Below are 13,214 nucleotides of genomic sequence, written 5' to 3'. Positions count from 1 at the left end.
GTTCATCATACACTAAGCGCAGGACATCATAGGGACTTTTCACAAGAATCCCATAAAATAGGAATTATGATTATCTCCTCTTCTCAGGTGAGGATAATGAAGCTCAGAGAGAAAAGGTAATGTGGCCACTGAGTGGTGGAGCTGGGATTTGATCCCAGGGCTGCTAACCCAGAACTGTAGGTAAACAGGTGCAGCTCATGTCATTTGTCTAGGGACACTGACCCGGGAGTGCATAGAAAGTTGGCAAGTTGGTAGATTCAGACTGGAAGCTATTGCTTCCCTGGCACCCACTTAACGCCCAGCCAGCCAGCCCATCCCAGCTGTTGGAAGTCAGCAAGGGAGGGAGAGAAGGGCCAGCCCCCCGGGATTAGCTCTGACCCTGCCAAGTGTTCTTTCTTCATTCCAGTTGCCTGCCCTGGACTCCACCCTTCATATGGTTCTGCTCAGAGCCAACCTGAACTGGACTGCCTTTACTTCTCTCCCACAGTCCCTCTCTCTAGTCCTAAGGCACGGCCTGCAAGGATCCTTCCATGATCCAACAGATTTGTACAGACTCTTGTTGGCAACAGCGCCTTGTTGGCTCCACCTCAAAGCAGTGGCCGCCCGGCTCCTCCAGGTGTCAGAAGCAGCTGGCACGTTAGCAGGAGGCCTCTGGCAGGAAGGGGTGTTGAGCCAACTGCCATCAACTGGAGAACAGCACATGTGGATGACCTCGTTTCCAAGAGATTCCTTTGTGAGCCCTCTGGGAGTGTTGACAAGTTTGAGTTCAGGATGAAGGAGCTGCCCACAGGACCGAGGGCCCACAGCCCGGGGTCGTCCCTGTCACCAAAAGCAAAGACGGACCTGTAGCCTCCTGTCTGCCTTGTCACAGTTCTTCCGAGATTCCAGTGCCAGATGCCCAGAATTTTCATGGGTCAGAGCAGTAGTTTGGAGATGGACACTGCAACATAGGATGCTTCTAAGAGCATTTTTCTAAGTCTTTCAGACTTTTCTGCAGCCACAGTCCTCCAAACAGCAAACTTCAGAACCAGCACTAACAGAAAAGCTGTTAGTTCTGGCCACCCTTGGGATGACACAGTCTGTCAGAGCTGGAGGAAGCGCTCTCATGCTTTTGAGTAGTACAAACCTTCAGGCTTCTGCTTGAATATCTCTAGCAACAGGCAGCTCGCTCCTTCACAAAGCAGCCATAATCCCAGAGCCGGGCAGTTTGGAGGCCTTCCAGAACCAAGCTTTCGATCCCTGTGACATCTTCCTCAGGGGCAGGCCTTCAAGAGTCAGGTCTCAGCCTGTGCTTCTTCCCTAGTTCTCTTCTAAGCTGAAGGATCAAAATGCAGTCATTTGTCTGATATCATGGTTTATAGACTCACTAGCGCTCTGACCCCCTCTTCCGTGACTCTAGTTTATTCCCCTTAAATGGACTGTCCAGAACTGAATGTAGTATCCAGGTGTCTCCTGGAGAGGAGAAAAGAAAAGAGTACTGAGGCCCCTCTTCTCCGTTTAGCCACATATTTACTGAGTGCTTACTATGGGCCCTGCACACGCCAGACCCTGGAATCAAGCAACAAGCTGAGAAACGAGTTATCACCTGGAGATCTTCTAGTCTGCGGGCAAAGACAAACATGAATAGTGTGAGGAGGTCACAGAGAACCGTGGAAGCTGGTAGCAGGGAGGCCAACCTCTACCTAGCCTGGAGTGGGGAAGGCTTCCCAAAGAGGCGTGATGTGAAGAATGAGTGGGCATCAGATAGGTAGGGAGGGTGGCATGAAAGGCCCAGAGCATTACAGGTAGGACTGGCTGGTCTGAAGGGCATGGGGAAGGAGGGAGCACTGGGGAGAATGTTAGGGTCAGTGTGGAATACAGCGAGGGAGGCTGCCTGTGGCCTCCGGTGCGTCTAGAGGGGTGGGGGGTGAGGGGAGACGGAGCAGATCACGTGGACTCAAAAGCCAGGATAAGAGTGGCAGATCTTGTTCTAAGGTCAATGGGAAGCCCATGAAGGGCTTTAAACAGAATTGTAAAGTGGTCAAGTTCACATTAAAAAAAAACAGTTTTGTGACCACAGTGTGGATACTTAAGTAGAAGGAGGCAAGGGTAGTTGCAGAAAGCCAGGCAGAAGGTCATCCAGTGGCCCATGAGAAAGACACGGAGGCGGGCACGGGCGGTGGCTGTGGAGGTGGCGAGCAGTCGGCAGATTCAAGAGACATGTTAGGGTGGGATTGCTGGACCTGGAGAGTGATTGCTGTGGGTCGGGCAAGGGAGGCAGTTTCCAGGAAGTCCGGAGGACTCCCAGGTCTCTGGCTGAGCAGAGTAGGGGGTGGTTTTGCCGTTCACGAAAGCTGAGATCCAGTTGGCTTTTTTGGCAGTCAGTCGCACTGCCTGCAGTCAAGAAAACCCCTCTGTCCTCTGCACGCATGCTGCTGGGATCCGGCCACATGTCCCTCAAAAAGAGAGCCCCTGCCACTGTCTGCCTCCCCCAGCCACCCTGCTGGTCCCTCGTGACCGGTGTCCGTTTCAGCCCACCGAAGAGCCAGGGTGGAGACCAGCGCGCACACAGGGCTGAGGCTGACACGCTCACATGGTGGGTCCCCTGCCCTCTGACGGCTGTGCTCTCCCTCCTCCCCAGCTGCCTGTCTTAGAAGAGGCTGCTAATGTTCATAGTTCAGAATGGCCGCGGACAGAAGGCTGCAGGCCAGTTCCGAAGCTGGAAGGGCGGGCCTGTTTGCAGCTTCTTGTCCTCTCTGTGGCTGAGAGACGACGATGCTTATGGCAATTGGCTTCAAAGCCCTGGTGTGGCAGGGCCTGTCTCGGGAGCATGCTGATTAGCAAGAATTACAACTTCTGGAATTAGACAGTGGTGGTGGTTGCACAACTTTGTGAATATACTAAAACACACCGTACACTTTTAAAAGGATTTTATGGTACTTGAATTATCTCTCAGTATAAATGAAGAAATAGATAAAGAAAGATATAGTGCGTGGAGGTAATTGCTATAAACAGGAGCACTGGGTCCAGGTTGATGATAAGGAAGAGAAGCCAAGTAACATCTTCAAAGGCTTTGACTCCCCTTTGTGGTTTCCTGCTTGGGGACGTTCTCAGCCCAGTGCTCTTCCCTAGTAATTAACTTCAGGCCATTCGGGTTCTTAGCTGTCCTGGGAGTAGGGCAGGAAGGAAAGGTCACTGGCGTCCTTCCTCGGGGACCTTTTTCTTCTCTGCTGAGCCTGGACGGAAAAACTTTGGGGTGGCTCTACCCGCCTGAGTCCTCTGGGAGAGCTTGCTCTTCCTCTGAAGTTTGGGTGTCTTTGCTAACCCCGGTCTGACCTACCCCACTTCTCTCTGCCCTTTAGCGCCTCTCCCTCCCAATCCGGATATCAGAATCTGGGCTCTGTGCCCTCTCGCTTCCTTTTTGCCTGCCTGGGTTCTCATGGGTTAGAAGAAATGGGGGCAACTACCTGGTCTGTGGCTCAGCATTTGGTCCGAAGAGCTGCTGATCGAGGGACCAGGGCGCCCTCCTGTGACCATCAGCAGCATTGCTCCTTCCCGCCCTCTGGCCTTGAATTTTTTCCAGCTAGAATTTGAATGCTCAACTCTGGTAGTTGGGGCAGCCTTTTTCTTCCCCAAGAGACGCATGAGGAATAGTAAGCCCTTAAAATATAGGAGAAAAGAAAGAAGATAAGTGAACCACAGAAATTAAGGAATAAAATGTTAGTGTTTATATTCTGTATCTTTATTTTAAAAGAGGCAGTGTGACCTAATGGAAAGTCCCATGGCCTATGGAGTCGAGCAAACTCATCAGCTATGTGGTCTCAGCAAGGTGACCTCTCTGCTTAGTCCCTTCACCTGTAAAATGTACATAATTTCAAGGCCTACCTCATAGGAATGTTGTGAGAGAAAATTTAATATAGTTAAATACCTTGCACAGTTGCCTGCTATGAAGTAGGTACTCAGTACATGCTGCTTCTATTGTTGTCGTCATTAGAACTAAAGACTAAGAGGGGCACCTGGATGGCTCAGTAAGTTAAGCATCCGACTCTCGATCTCAGCTCAGGTCTTGGTCTCAAGGTTGTGTGTTCAAGCCCCATGCTGGGCGTGGAGCCTACCTTAATAATTAATTCAGACAGACAGACAGACTAGATATAGGAGCATTTTCTCTCTCCGCGGAGATCTGAAACCAGGGCCAGCTGCCTTGCATAGTTGCAGGGGCACCTTACGTTATATTCCCTCTAAAGCCCCCCCCACCCCCCCGAGGTGAGCAGTGCTGGCTGGCTGTCTCCGGAGCTGATCCAGGTGCCAGTTTGGGGATCCTCTGACACAAGGAGGTAAAGATTAACAAAAATACACAAGAGAGCAGAATAAAACAATTTTGTAAAAAAGGAAAGATAAGGCCAGTCGGGCCAGTCGGGCCAGTCAGAAACAGGTTGGGGGCCCCTCTCCCCATCAGCAGATAGCTTTGGCACCCTGCCTGGCACATGGATAGAGCCCAGCAAGTGCTAATTTCCTTCCCTTCCTGCGCCCTCCTGGATGAGACCCTGAGCACGGTATAAACATGGCCATGGTCTGATCAGTCAGATGGTTTTCTTCCTATGAGGTGGGAGGGCCTGGAGATGAGAACCCAGGGGGTGGTCCGCTTGTGGGAGCAGAGAGCAAGGAGAGGCATGGCCGCCACAGCGTCACAAGACGGGGTGTGTTCTTTGACCCTCTCAAGTGCAGAGGCCCCGGTAGCTCTCTACCCTCTTCCCTTGTCTGCCTTCTGTGTCCCAGGACGGAGGTGCCTGTAGTCGCTTAGGCCCTTGGAAGCTTATTAAATCTCAGTGCCACTTGCCAAGACCCCTTTAAGCTTCCTGGCTGTTCTTTTTGCCTTTTCTGCCCAGTTGTATTTATTCTGAACTAAATGGTCCTCACTGCTGGATGAAAGGATTTACTGCTTAAGTATATGAAAAGAAATCTTGGCTGTATTACAGTTGCACCTCTCCTTGCTGCCCCCCGCCTCCTTCCTCCCCATGCTCCATCCGCTAGCTGGTGCCACGGAGACTGACCCGGGAGCCTGTCCTTGGTCGTGTGCTCAGTTCAGCTTGGTGGCAGAGCCCAAGTGATGGAGAAGTGAGGTGACTGGGAGGAGCTGGCTTTGGGGACCTTTCCCGAGTGTCTTGCTGCCCCAAGAAAGACTGTAGCCCCAGAAGGAGCTCACCGACGTGCTCCCCATCCCCACCCCCAGACACATTCTCTCACATCTTCTCTCTTTCCCCCCTCAGGATTGTGCTCATGGATGACGCCATGGACTGCTTGATGTCTTTTTCAGATTTCCTTTTTGCCTTCCAGATCCAGTTTTACTACTCAGGTGAGAGCTTTCCAGGGCCCCATGTGGCTCCTGCCAGGGCCACATCTGCCTGTCCTGCCCTGGTACCCTTTCCATCTGGTGCCTGGCACACACATTTCCCTCCCCCACTCCCTTCGGTGGAGGCATGCTTCGCCACGGGGCCCGGGCAGGATGTCTAGTTCCCACAGGTGGTCACAAGATTCAGTCTGCGGAGCCTACTCTCTCCGCCTCGTCAGGTCACGGAAGACCACCGTGTTTGCAGTCAGCAGTGCGGCAAATCCACCTGGGTGATAATGGCAATGACTAGAACAATGCACGCTACTGTAACAGTACGCAACAGATTCACCATTTATCGAGAACTTACCATGTGCCAGGCAGAGCACTGACTTTAATCCTTATGACAGCCCTAAGAGATGGGTCCTGTCAGAGATAAGCTTAGAGGTGAGGAGCCAAAGTCTCAAAGCTAGTGAGTGGTGGAGCCCAGACCCGAACGGAGGGCCCATTCCAGAGCCGGTCCTCTTAGGTGCTGTGCTGTATCACTGCCGCCAGGGGGCAGTGATCTCCCTTGGCCCCGACTCCCGTGTGTGGGCACACATCCTCCCACCCACACAACTTTAATAAGCAGACACCAGCCCTGTCTCACTCACATGCCCGTTCTGCTCCCCATACACACCAGCTGTGCCCTTAAATCCTTTCTGGAATCAGGTGTAATAGAAATAGATGAATAAATACAAACGGACACCAGCTCCCACAGAGCACACAACGACATCTAATGGAGTGTCGGGTTCAGAAATTGCTGACTGTGTCCGTAAACAAACTTGTTTCAAACGGGCTCTTCCAGTAAACAGAAGGCTGTCCTTGGAGCCTGGACATGGCCTCCCTGCCAACCGGTGGCCCCAGCCAGCCCTGGCCTCTCTCAGGCGCCACATTCTGTTTTCTTGATGGCAGCCCAAGGGCCTGAACCGGCAGGGGCTGGAGCCTGGGGTCTTGCCACCTGCTCTTAACAGCTGCAGGCATCTATTTCCCATTTCCCTGAAGCTCCTGGGCCCTGGAGAAGGAGGAGCTGTGTCTGGGAGATCCTTCCGGGCCTTCTCACAATGCCTCAGGACCGGCCAGCAGCAGTGTGTGCCAGTCAGCGGTGAAATGGGCCACAAGTCACTGGTTACTAACACTGGCTCGACTTCTAACATTTGCAAACACTTCCAAATGTGTAACAAATGAGCAGCTTGTGGCGTTCTTTTCCACCCTGGTATTCCGCCATGCTTTCCGGAGTCAGAGAAGCAAGTGGCCTCGCAAGGGAGATGGGGCTCACCAGTGGAAGTGTGCACACGTTAGCTCTTTAAAGAGTACGTGTAGGGCGCCTGGGTGGCTCAGTCAGTTGAGCTTCCGACTACGGCTCAGGTCATGATCTCACGCTTGTGAGTTCAAGCCCCACATCGGGCTCTGTGCTGACAGCTCAGGCCTGGAGCCTGCTTCAGATTCTATGTCTCCCTCTCTCTCTGCCCCTCCCCCTGCTCATGTGCTCACGCTCTCTCTCTCTCTCTCTCTCTCTCTCTCTAAAAAATAAAGAAACATTAAAAAAAAAAGTATGTATAGAATTTAATATGTGCCCAGCACTGTGTTAGGTGCTGGGGCAGGAAGGCTGACAAGGCACAATCCCTACCTTTATACACGGATCTTCCACTCCAGCTGGAAGGCAGAGCAAACAAATAATTATTCAGAAAATTCATGGTTGGAAAAGCGCTACAAAGAAGCACAGGGTCCTCTGAAAGTATGTAATAGGGCCTCTACTTGGTCTAGGAACAAGTCCCCGGAGGAGGGACACTGAGCTGAAACACACGTTCATATCATTGCTCATGAGTGCGGTGGTCACACGAGGTTGAGGGCTCCTGCTCCCAGCCACCAAGCACTGAGCGCCAAGGCTGGGGAGGAGCTGAGTTAACAGGAAAGGAAGGATCCAGTGAAGGGACGAAGTGTGTCCTCCTTGCCTGACCTGCCCACCCCCTTCCCCCCCAATCATGGTACTCAGAATTCCTGGAGAGTGTGGCTGCCATCTATCAGGACCTGCTGGCAGGCAAGAACCCCAACACAGTGATTGTGCCAACATCATCCAGTGGGCAACACCGCCAGCGACCTACCTTGGGCGAGGCTAGTATGTTGGAGGGAGTGGAGGCATCACTGTTCTACCAGTGCCTGGAGAACTTGTGTGACCGGCACAAATACAGGTAAGAAATGGGTACGTAGACCCCCCACCTCAGCCCCAGGGACTGTGGGCTGCTGGCTCTGGAACAGGTCTCTAGCAGATGTTCTGATGGATCCGGGGCTTCTAGAGCCCTTGATGGTCATATATAAATGAGGACAGTGCCATCCGCCCCAGACCAGGCTGTTGACCAAACAACATCCCAGGTGGCTCACTTAGGGAAGATCACTTCCACTTCCAAGCTGTAGATGACCAGCTTGGGCCCCTTCTCCTTGCCAGGAGATAGATTGGCCTTAGCTTTGTAGAGAGAAGGGGAAAACATTCACTGTACAAAGAATTCACTCTGCAGAGAGGGAGGGTTAAGCTGTCCCGTGTAGCACAAAGTCTCCTTAGAGACAGAGCAGCCAGTTTGTGGTCTCCTCCAAGATGTGGTTGCCATCCATTGCCTCTTCCCTGTTCCCTCCCTCCCACTCCCCTAGTGAAAGCACCAGTTAGGCAACATGCCAGCCCTTTCTGTCCACAGTCAAGGCCTTGCTTCTAGAGATCTGCCATGTTCCTCCAGGGTTTTAGGACCCCCAGGGAACACAGGGTCCCTCAGTCCCAGCTTTGGGCATCCTCCTAAGCCTTAAAGTATGGATGAAAAGATGTCGGACTTGCTAGTCTTTGAATCTCGTATCTGTATTCTCCCTTCTAGCTGTCCACCCCCAGCACTTGTCAAAGAGGTACTAAGCAACGTTCAGAGACTGACCTTCTATGGATTCCTTGTGGCTCTTTCAAAGCATCATGGAATCAACCAAGCCCTGGGTAAGCCAGAGCCAGCTATGGCTAGCCTTTCCTGCTCCCCCAATACTAAGCCACGTAGGAGCCAGCCGCTATTGGCAGACATGGTCCCATGAAGGAGGGGGGACATCACCACCTGCACCGTGACTTCTCAGGGCCAGACTCTGAGACCTAGAGAGCCAGAACGTGCACAAGAAAGACTGTGCCCTCTTAGGCCTCTCACACTCCCATGGTAGGGGACAGCCTTCCCCGCCCAAAGCCCTGCCCCGACATGAAGCAGCCTCTCCGTGGCAGAGGTGTGGCCGGCCCCTCCCCAGAGAATCCCCAGCTCTGCTTTGGGGAGTGGCCTGCAGGTTGGGCAGACACAGGGCTATTTACTTGGTGGCTTTGGAGATTATATATCAAAGAGACCTGAATCCCATTTGTAAGCAGGGCAAAGGTGTGTCTGGGGAGGCCTTTTTTCCCAGCTGGAAAGAAAAAAGAAAAAGAAAAAACAAAAACAAAAAACCTGATTAATCTGAAAGGGAGCAAAAAAGGGGGCGGAGAGAGGACTGTACTGGCCTAGTTTTTCCTGTCTGTCATCTATTCTCACTGGCTGGCCTTCTCCACCCACCCCACTCTTCTCCCTCTCACACCTGCTGCTCTCCCAAGGGAAGAGCCACCCGGCCACCATCCACCAGAGCTGGAGGGATTGTTATTTGTCTCGCTCTTCAAGAGGTATCCAGGTGTGTTTGAGGCCCCAGGTTCCTGAGTCTCAAAGAACACATAACCTTCCCCTTCCTCCGGCCACTTGAGGGAATGAGGTCAAGGGAAGGGAATTTAACATTCTTTAAATGCCAGCCATTGTAGGCCTAGTACAAACTAGTTGCTTTCGATCTTATGTGGTATGAAGCCTGCTGGGGATGCACACAGGATGCACACAGCAGGACTGATGGAGGGCTCACTGAGGCGTGATGCTCCCTAGCAGCCTCGTTATTCTGAGTTGATGCTTGGGGTGTGCATGAGCCTACGGACCCCTCAGCTAAGTGACGCTGTCGCCAAGACCACCGGCTGGACCAGAGGAGAAAGGCAAATAGGAGTCAGAAGTCAAGAGTAAGGGGACAGCGGGTGGGGTTGGCTTAGGGTTTCTTTCATACACCTAGGTAACTGACTGCCCTGCCTCCCAGTCCACCAATCCACCAATCATAGGAAGAGAAAGAAAAAGCTAACTAGATAAGATCACAGCCTGGACTAACCCCACGTGCTCGCTTTTTCTAGGGCCTTTAAAAAGGGCAATCACTAAGGGGCGCCTGGGTGGCTCAGTCGGTTAAGCGGCCGACTTCAGCTCAGGTCATGATCTCACGGTCAGTGAGTTCAAGCCCCGCGTCGGGCTCTGTGCTGACAGCTCGGAGCCTGGAGCCTGTTTCAGATTCTGTGTCTCCCTCTCGCTGGCCCTCCCCTGTTCATGCTCTGTCTCTCTCTCTGTCTCAAAAATAAATAAAACATTAAAAAAAATTAAAAAAAAAACAAAAAGGGGGCAATCACTCAGTCAACCACGTTTACCAACACTAATGCCGGGCTGGGTTGAGTGGGAGATGGAGAGAAGCATTGCCCTCACCTGCATCTCCGGTGTAGGAACTAGAGATCTGGAGATCCCCAGGGTGGAGCCAGTTGTGGAGAAGGGTTGTCCTGTTCCCTTAGTCTTCAAGGCACCCGCTCCCCCCCGCCCCACACACACACATTCATGCACACAAAATGAGAGGGCTCTGAGGGACACACTTTGAAAACCACTAAGGAAGAGCAAAAGGGGCCAGGAGGCATCATCTGAAAAGCTCTGGAAAAGTAGGGAATTGGACTGGAGCCAGATGGTAAGTTTAAGATTGTGGCTTTCTGGACACCAGCATTGTTAACTGCCAGATCTATGTCCTGACCACCAGTGGGCTTTTCCCCTCAACAGTTTGCTGGCGAGAATCTTTCCATCTGCAGACTTCAGCTCCCCCTTCCCTCCACTGTTAACAGCTCCAAGGAATAGCCAAGACTGTCTCCTCTCACCATCCCCAGTATCAAAGCATTACTTCCTTTGGTTTGTAGCTGAGGGAACCAGCTCAGAGAGATTGCGGCTGAGCAGAGATGAGGCAGATCCCACCCCCCACCCCCCACCTGGCAGCTCCCCGCCATGCAAGACTTTGGTCTGATTCTGACCCAGCCTTCTCTTCTCACCCCCGAGACCATCTTGAGGAGCTAAGGCACCAATATTAACCATTCTGTCTCCAAAGTGAGGTCACTCTGATTTGGGGGCACAAAACTAGATAATTTCTAATTTGGGGGGATTAGCTGGCCCATACTCTGTGTCTCTGGCTCCTTTTCAGCCCAGTATCTGGGGACTCAAGGAAGGAACTGAGCCCCCTACACGGCTCACAGCCCACCACCTAATCTTGGAAGGAGATTGCCCTGTTGGTGCAGTGACCTTGAGATTTGGGGACATCTCATAGCTGTGATTCTTGTCCCGAGTTGGAGAGGGTAGGCACAGGTTCACTGAATTTATTAGTAGCCCCAACTTCCTGCCCCCACAGCAGTTCTCATTTTAAACTTTTCTTAAGAGCTCTTCCCCTTGAACAAGTCACAGGATTAAAAGACAGCACAGGGAACACAGTCAATGATACTAGAATAGTGCTGTATGGTGACAGATGGTAGCTACACTCGTGGTGAGCACAGCATAACGTGTAGAGACGGTGACCCACTATGTTGTACACCTGAAACTAATGTAACATTGGGTGTCAACTATACTTAAAAATAAAAAGATTTTTTATTTTGAAAATTTTTTTAGACTCTTTTTTTTTTAACGTTTATCTATTTTTGAGACAGAGCATGAACGGGGGAGGGTCAGAGAGAGGGAGACGCAGAATCTGAAACAGGCTCCAGGCTCTGAGCTGTCAGCACAGAGCCCGACGCGGTGCTCGAACTCACGGACCGCGAGATCGTGACCTGAGCTGAAGTCGGCCGCCCAACCGACGGAGCCACCCAGGCGCCCCTAAAAAGAATTTTTTTTTAAGGGACACCTTAGGGTGCACCAAGGGGCTCAGTCGGTTGTGTCCAACTCTTGATCTCAGCTCAGGTCTTGATCTCAAGAGTCGTGAGCTCAAGCCCTGAGTTGGGCTCCATGCTGGGTGTGGAACCTACTTTAAATTTTTTTTAGAAAGAGCTCTTTCTTAAATCTTTTAGATCAGCCCTCCCCGGGTCAGCAGAGTAGGTAGACATGAAGGTGAGGGGCATGGAGGCACCTGCTGGGAATGGAGCTGACTGGAGCCTGCCTGAAAGACACTCAGAGTAAGTTTTGTGCCCCCCAATTTTGTCCTAGGAGCTTTGCCTGACAAAGGAGACCTAATGCACGACCCAGCCATGGATGAGGAGCTGGAACGACTGTAAGTGTCAGGTGGGAAGAGGCTGCCCCCTTGTGGGAAGGCTATACCTCAGTCGGACCTGGCAGTGTCCTATTGTGGGTGACAGTGCTTGTCCGCAACATCCCCATCATTCAGGGAAGGGTTTGGGCGCCAGCAGAGGCCAGAGGTAGCCTCTCTTTGAGTCCTTTGGGAATACAGCCCATGGTTTCATCCAGATTGAAGAGTGAGCATGGAGGTCCTGGTCTCTAGAGAGGAAACACCTGGCTGCCTTCTGGGCTTCTTCCCTCCTTCAGGCTTGTCCAGATCCCAGGCCTGGTCAACTCGGCCACTGCCAATCCAGAGGCCAGCTGCCTGCCTTCCCGAACCCCTCCCCGGGTTGGCTCCCCCTGGAGACCCCTCCATCATGCCCGCAAGATGGATGCAGAGAGCGATGGCTCCACTGAAGAGACGGACGAGTCCGAGACTTGAGTCTGAAGGGTCCTGTCCACAACGCCTGTATCCAGCTCCCACCTACCTAGCCCTTGGGACTCCCAGCCATCCTCCTCTCCCACTCCTGTGCCATGCTGCCCTCTGCTGGTGAAAAGCTTGAATAACAACAGCCCAAGCCCAAAGACCAGCCAGAGGGGTTCTGGTATCAGCCAAGCCAAGCAGTGACCCTGAAAAGTAACGGCCTACTCTCCTTGGCCCTGTCAGCCTCTGTGCTTTAGGCAGGCCCCAAGCTGACAGCAGACTGAGCTGAAGCCACCAGGAGGTGACTTGGCTTTAGTCTTTTGCTGACAGTCCCCACATAAAGGTGGTCTCCTCCCAGCAACTCCAGGAAGGGGAGAGACCATGAATAACCATGCAGGGCCTTGCATGGTCAAGGGCAACACCAGTGATGCAAGTATGGGGTGGACATAAACATGGTGGCCTTCTGCTGGAGGAAGAGCCACTACCATGATAGGATGAAGGGTAGGCAAGAAGACAATTCCACTTTCAAAAACTGCTTCAAGTCTCCTCTGTGTCTAATAGTTAAGTATGTTAAATGAATAAAGTCCCTTGTATCCAGTAAGTGGTGAGTCTAAAGCCACTACACTGGGCGGGTGAAGGGAAGGGGCGAGTTTGGGTTTTGGGTGCTGAGTCCCAGCTATCCTAGCAGGACTGGGAGGCAGGGGCCAGGGGACCACTCAAGCCTGGAGACGAGCCTCAGATGAGCCAAGAGGGACTCAACTCGGGCACAGGACAGCAGCCTCTCAAAGGAAAGATGCTCACAGCTGGAATGGGCCTTCAAAAAACAAGCCCAGAGGGTTCGAGGCCAGGTTCAGAACTCGAAAGACGCTGATCCCAAAGGGTTAGCACTGCAGAATCTTCTAGCCAGAGTTTCATTAAACATTTGTTAAGCAGCTGCTCGAGACTGGGACAGTGGGGATGCAGCTGTGGACAGGCCTGAGGAAGACAAGCTTCCAGCCAAGACTGGAGGAAGGTTAAGGACAGGTGGTCTTCAAGTTCCTGAAATGGGCAGTTGTCTAGAAAGTAAAAGCCACTCAGGGACCCAAGCAGAGCA

At 52.3% G+C, this 13,214-nt stretch overlaps 1 protein-coding gene across 4 annotated transcripts in view; it reads left to right on the top strand.

Annotated features, from left to right (window-relative positions):
- Nucleotides 1-13,214, top strand: part of CSTPP1 (centriolar satellite-associated tubulin polyglutamylase complex regulator 1) — a 202,791-nt gene that overhangs the window by 184,178 nt on the left and 5,399 nt on the right. Inside the window, exons 5-9 of one of the 4 annotated variants that reach the window (XM_019412361.2) lie at nucleotides 5,247-5,332; nucleotides 7,341-7,536; nucleotides 8,206-8,315; nucleotides 11,629-11,692; nucleotides 11,965-12,722. In XM_019412361.2, the coding sequence (XP_019267906.1) occupies nucleotides 5,247-5,332; nucleotides 7,341-7,536; nucleotides 8,206-8,315; nucleotides 11,629-11,692; nucleotides 11,965-12,139 (631 nt within the window). In that variant the 3' untranslated portion in view covers nucleotides 12,140-12,722. Of the gene's footprint in view, nucleotides 1-5,246; nucleotides 5,333-7,340; nucleotides 7,537-8,205; nucleotides 8,316-11,628; nucleotides 11,704-11,886; nucleotides 11,936-11,964; nucleotides 12,723-13,214 lie in introns of those variants that run through there. The other 3 variants (XM_053899763.1, XM_019412363.2, XM_053899762.1) reach the window with 3 other exon arrangements.

The sequence above is a fragment of the Panthera pardus genome, unplaced genomic scaffold, assembly GCF_024362965.1.
Source record: "Panthera pardus isolate Hobbes unplaced genomic scaffold, ASM2436296v1 HiC_scaffold_12, whole genome shotgun sequence".
In the NCBI taxonomy this organism is placed as follows: domain Eukaryota; kingdom Metazoa; phylum Chordata; class Mammalia; order Carnivora; family Felidae; genus Panthera; species Panthera pardus.
Note: the sequence above shows the minus strand (reverse complement) of the source record. Positions and strands in the feature narration are given on the sequence as shown.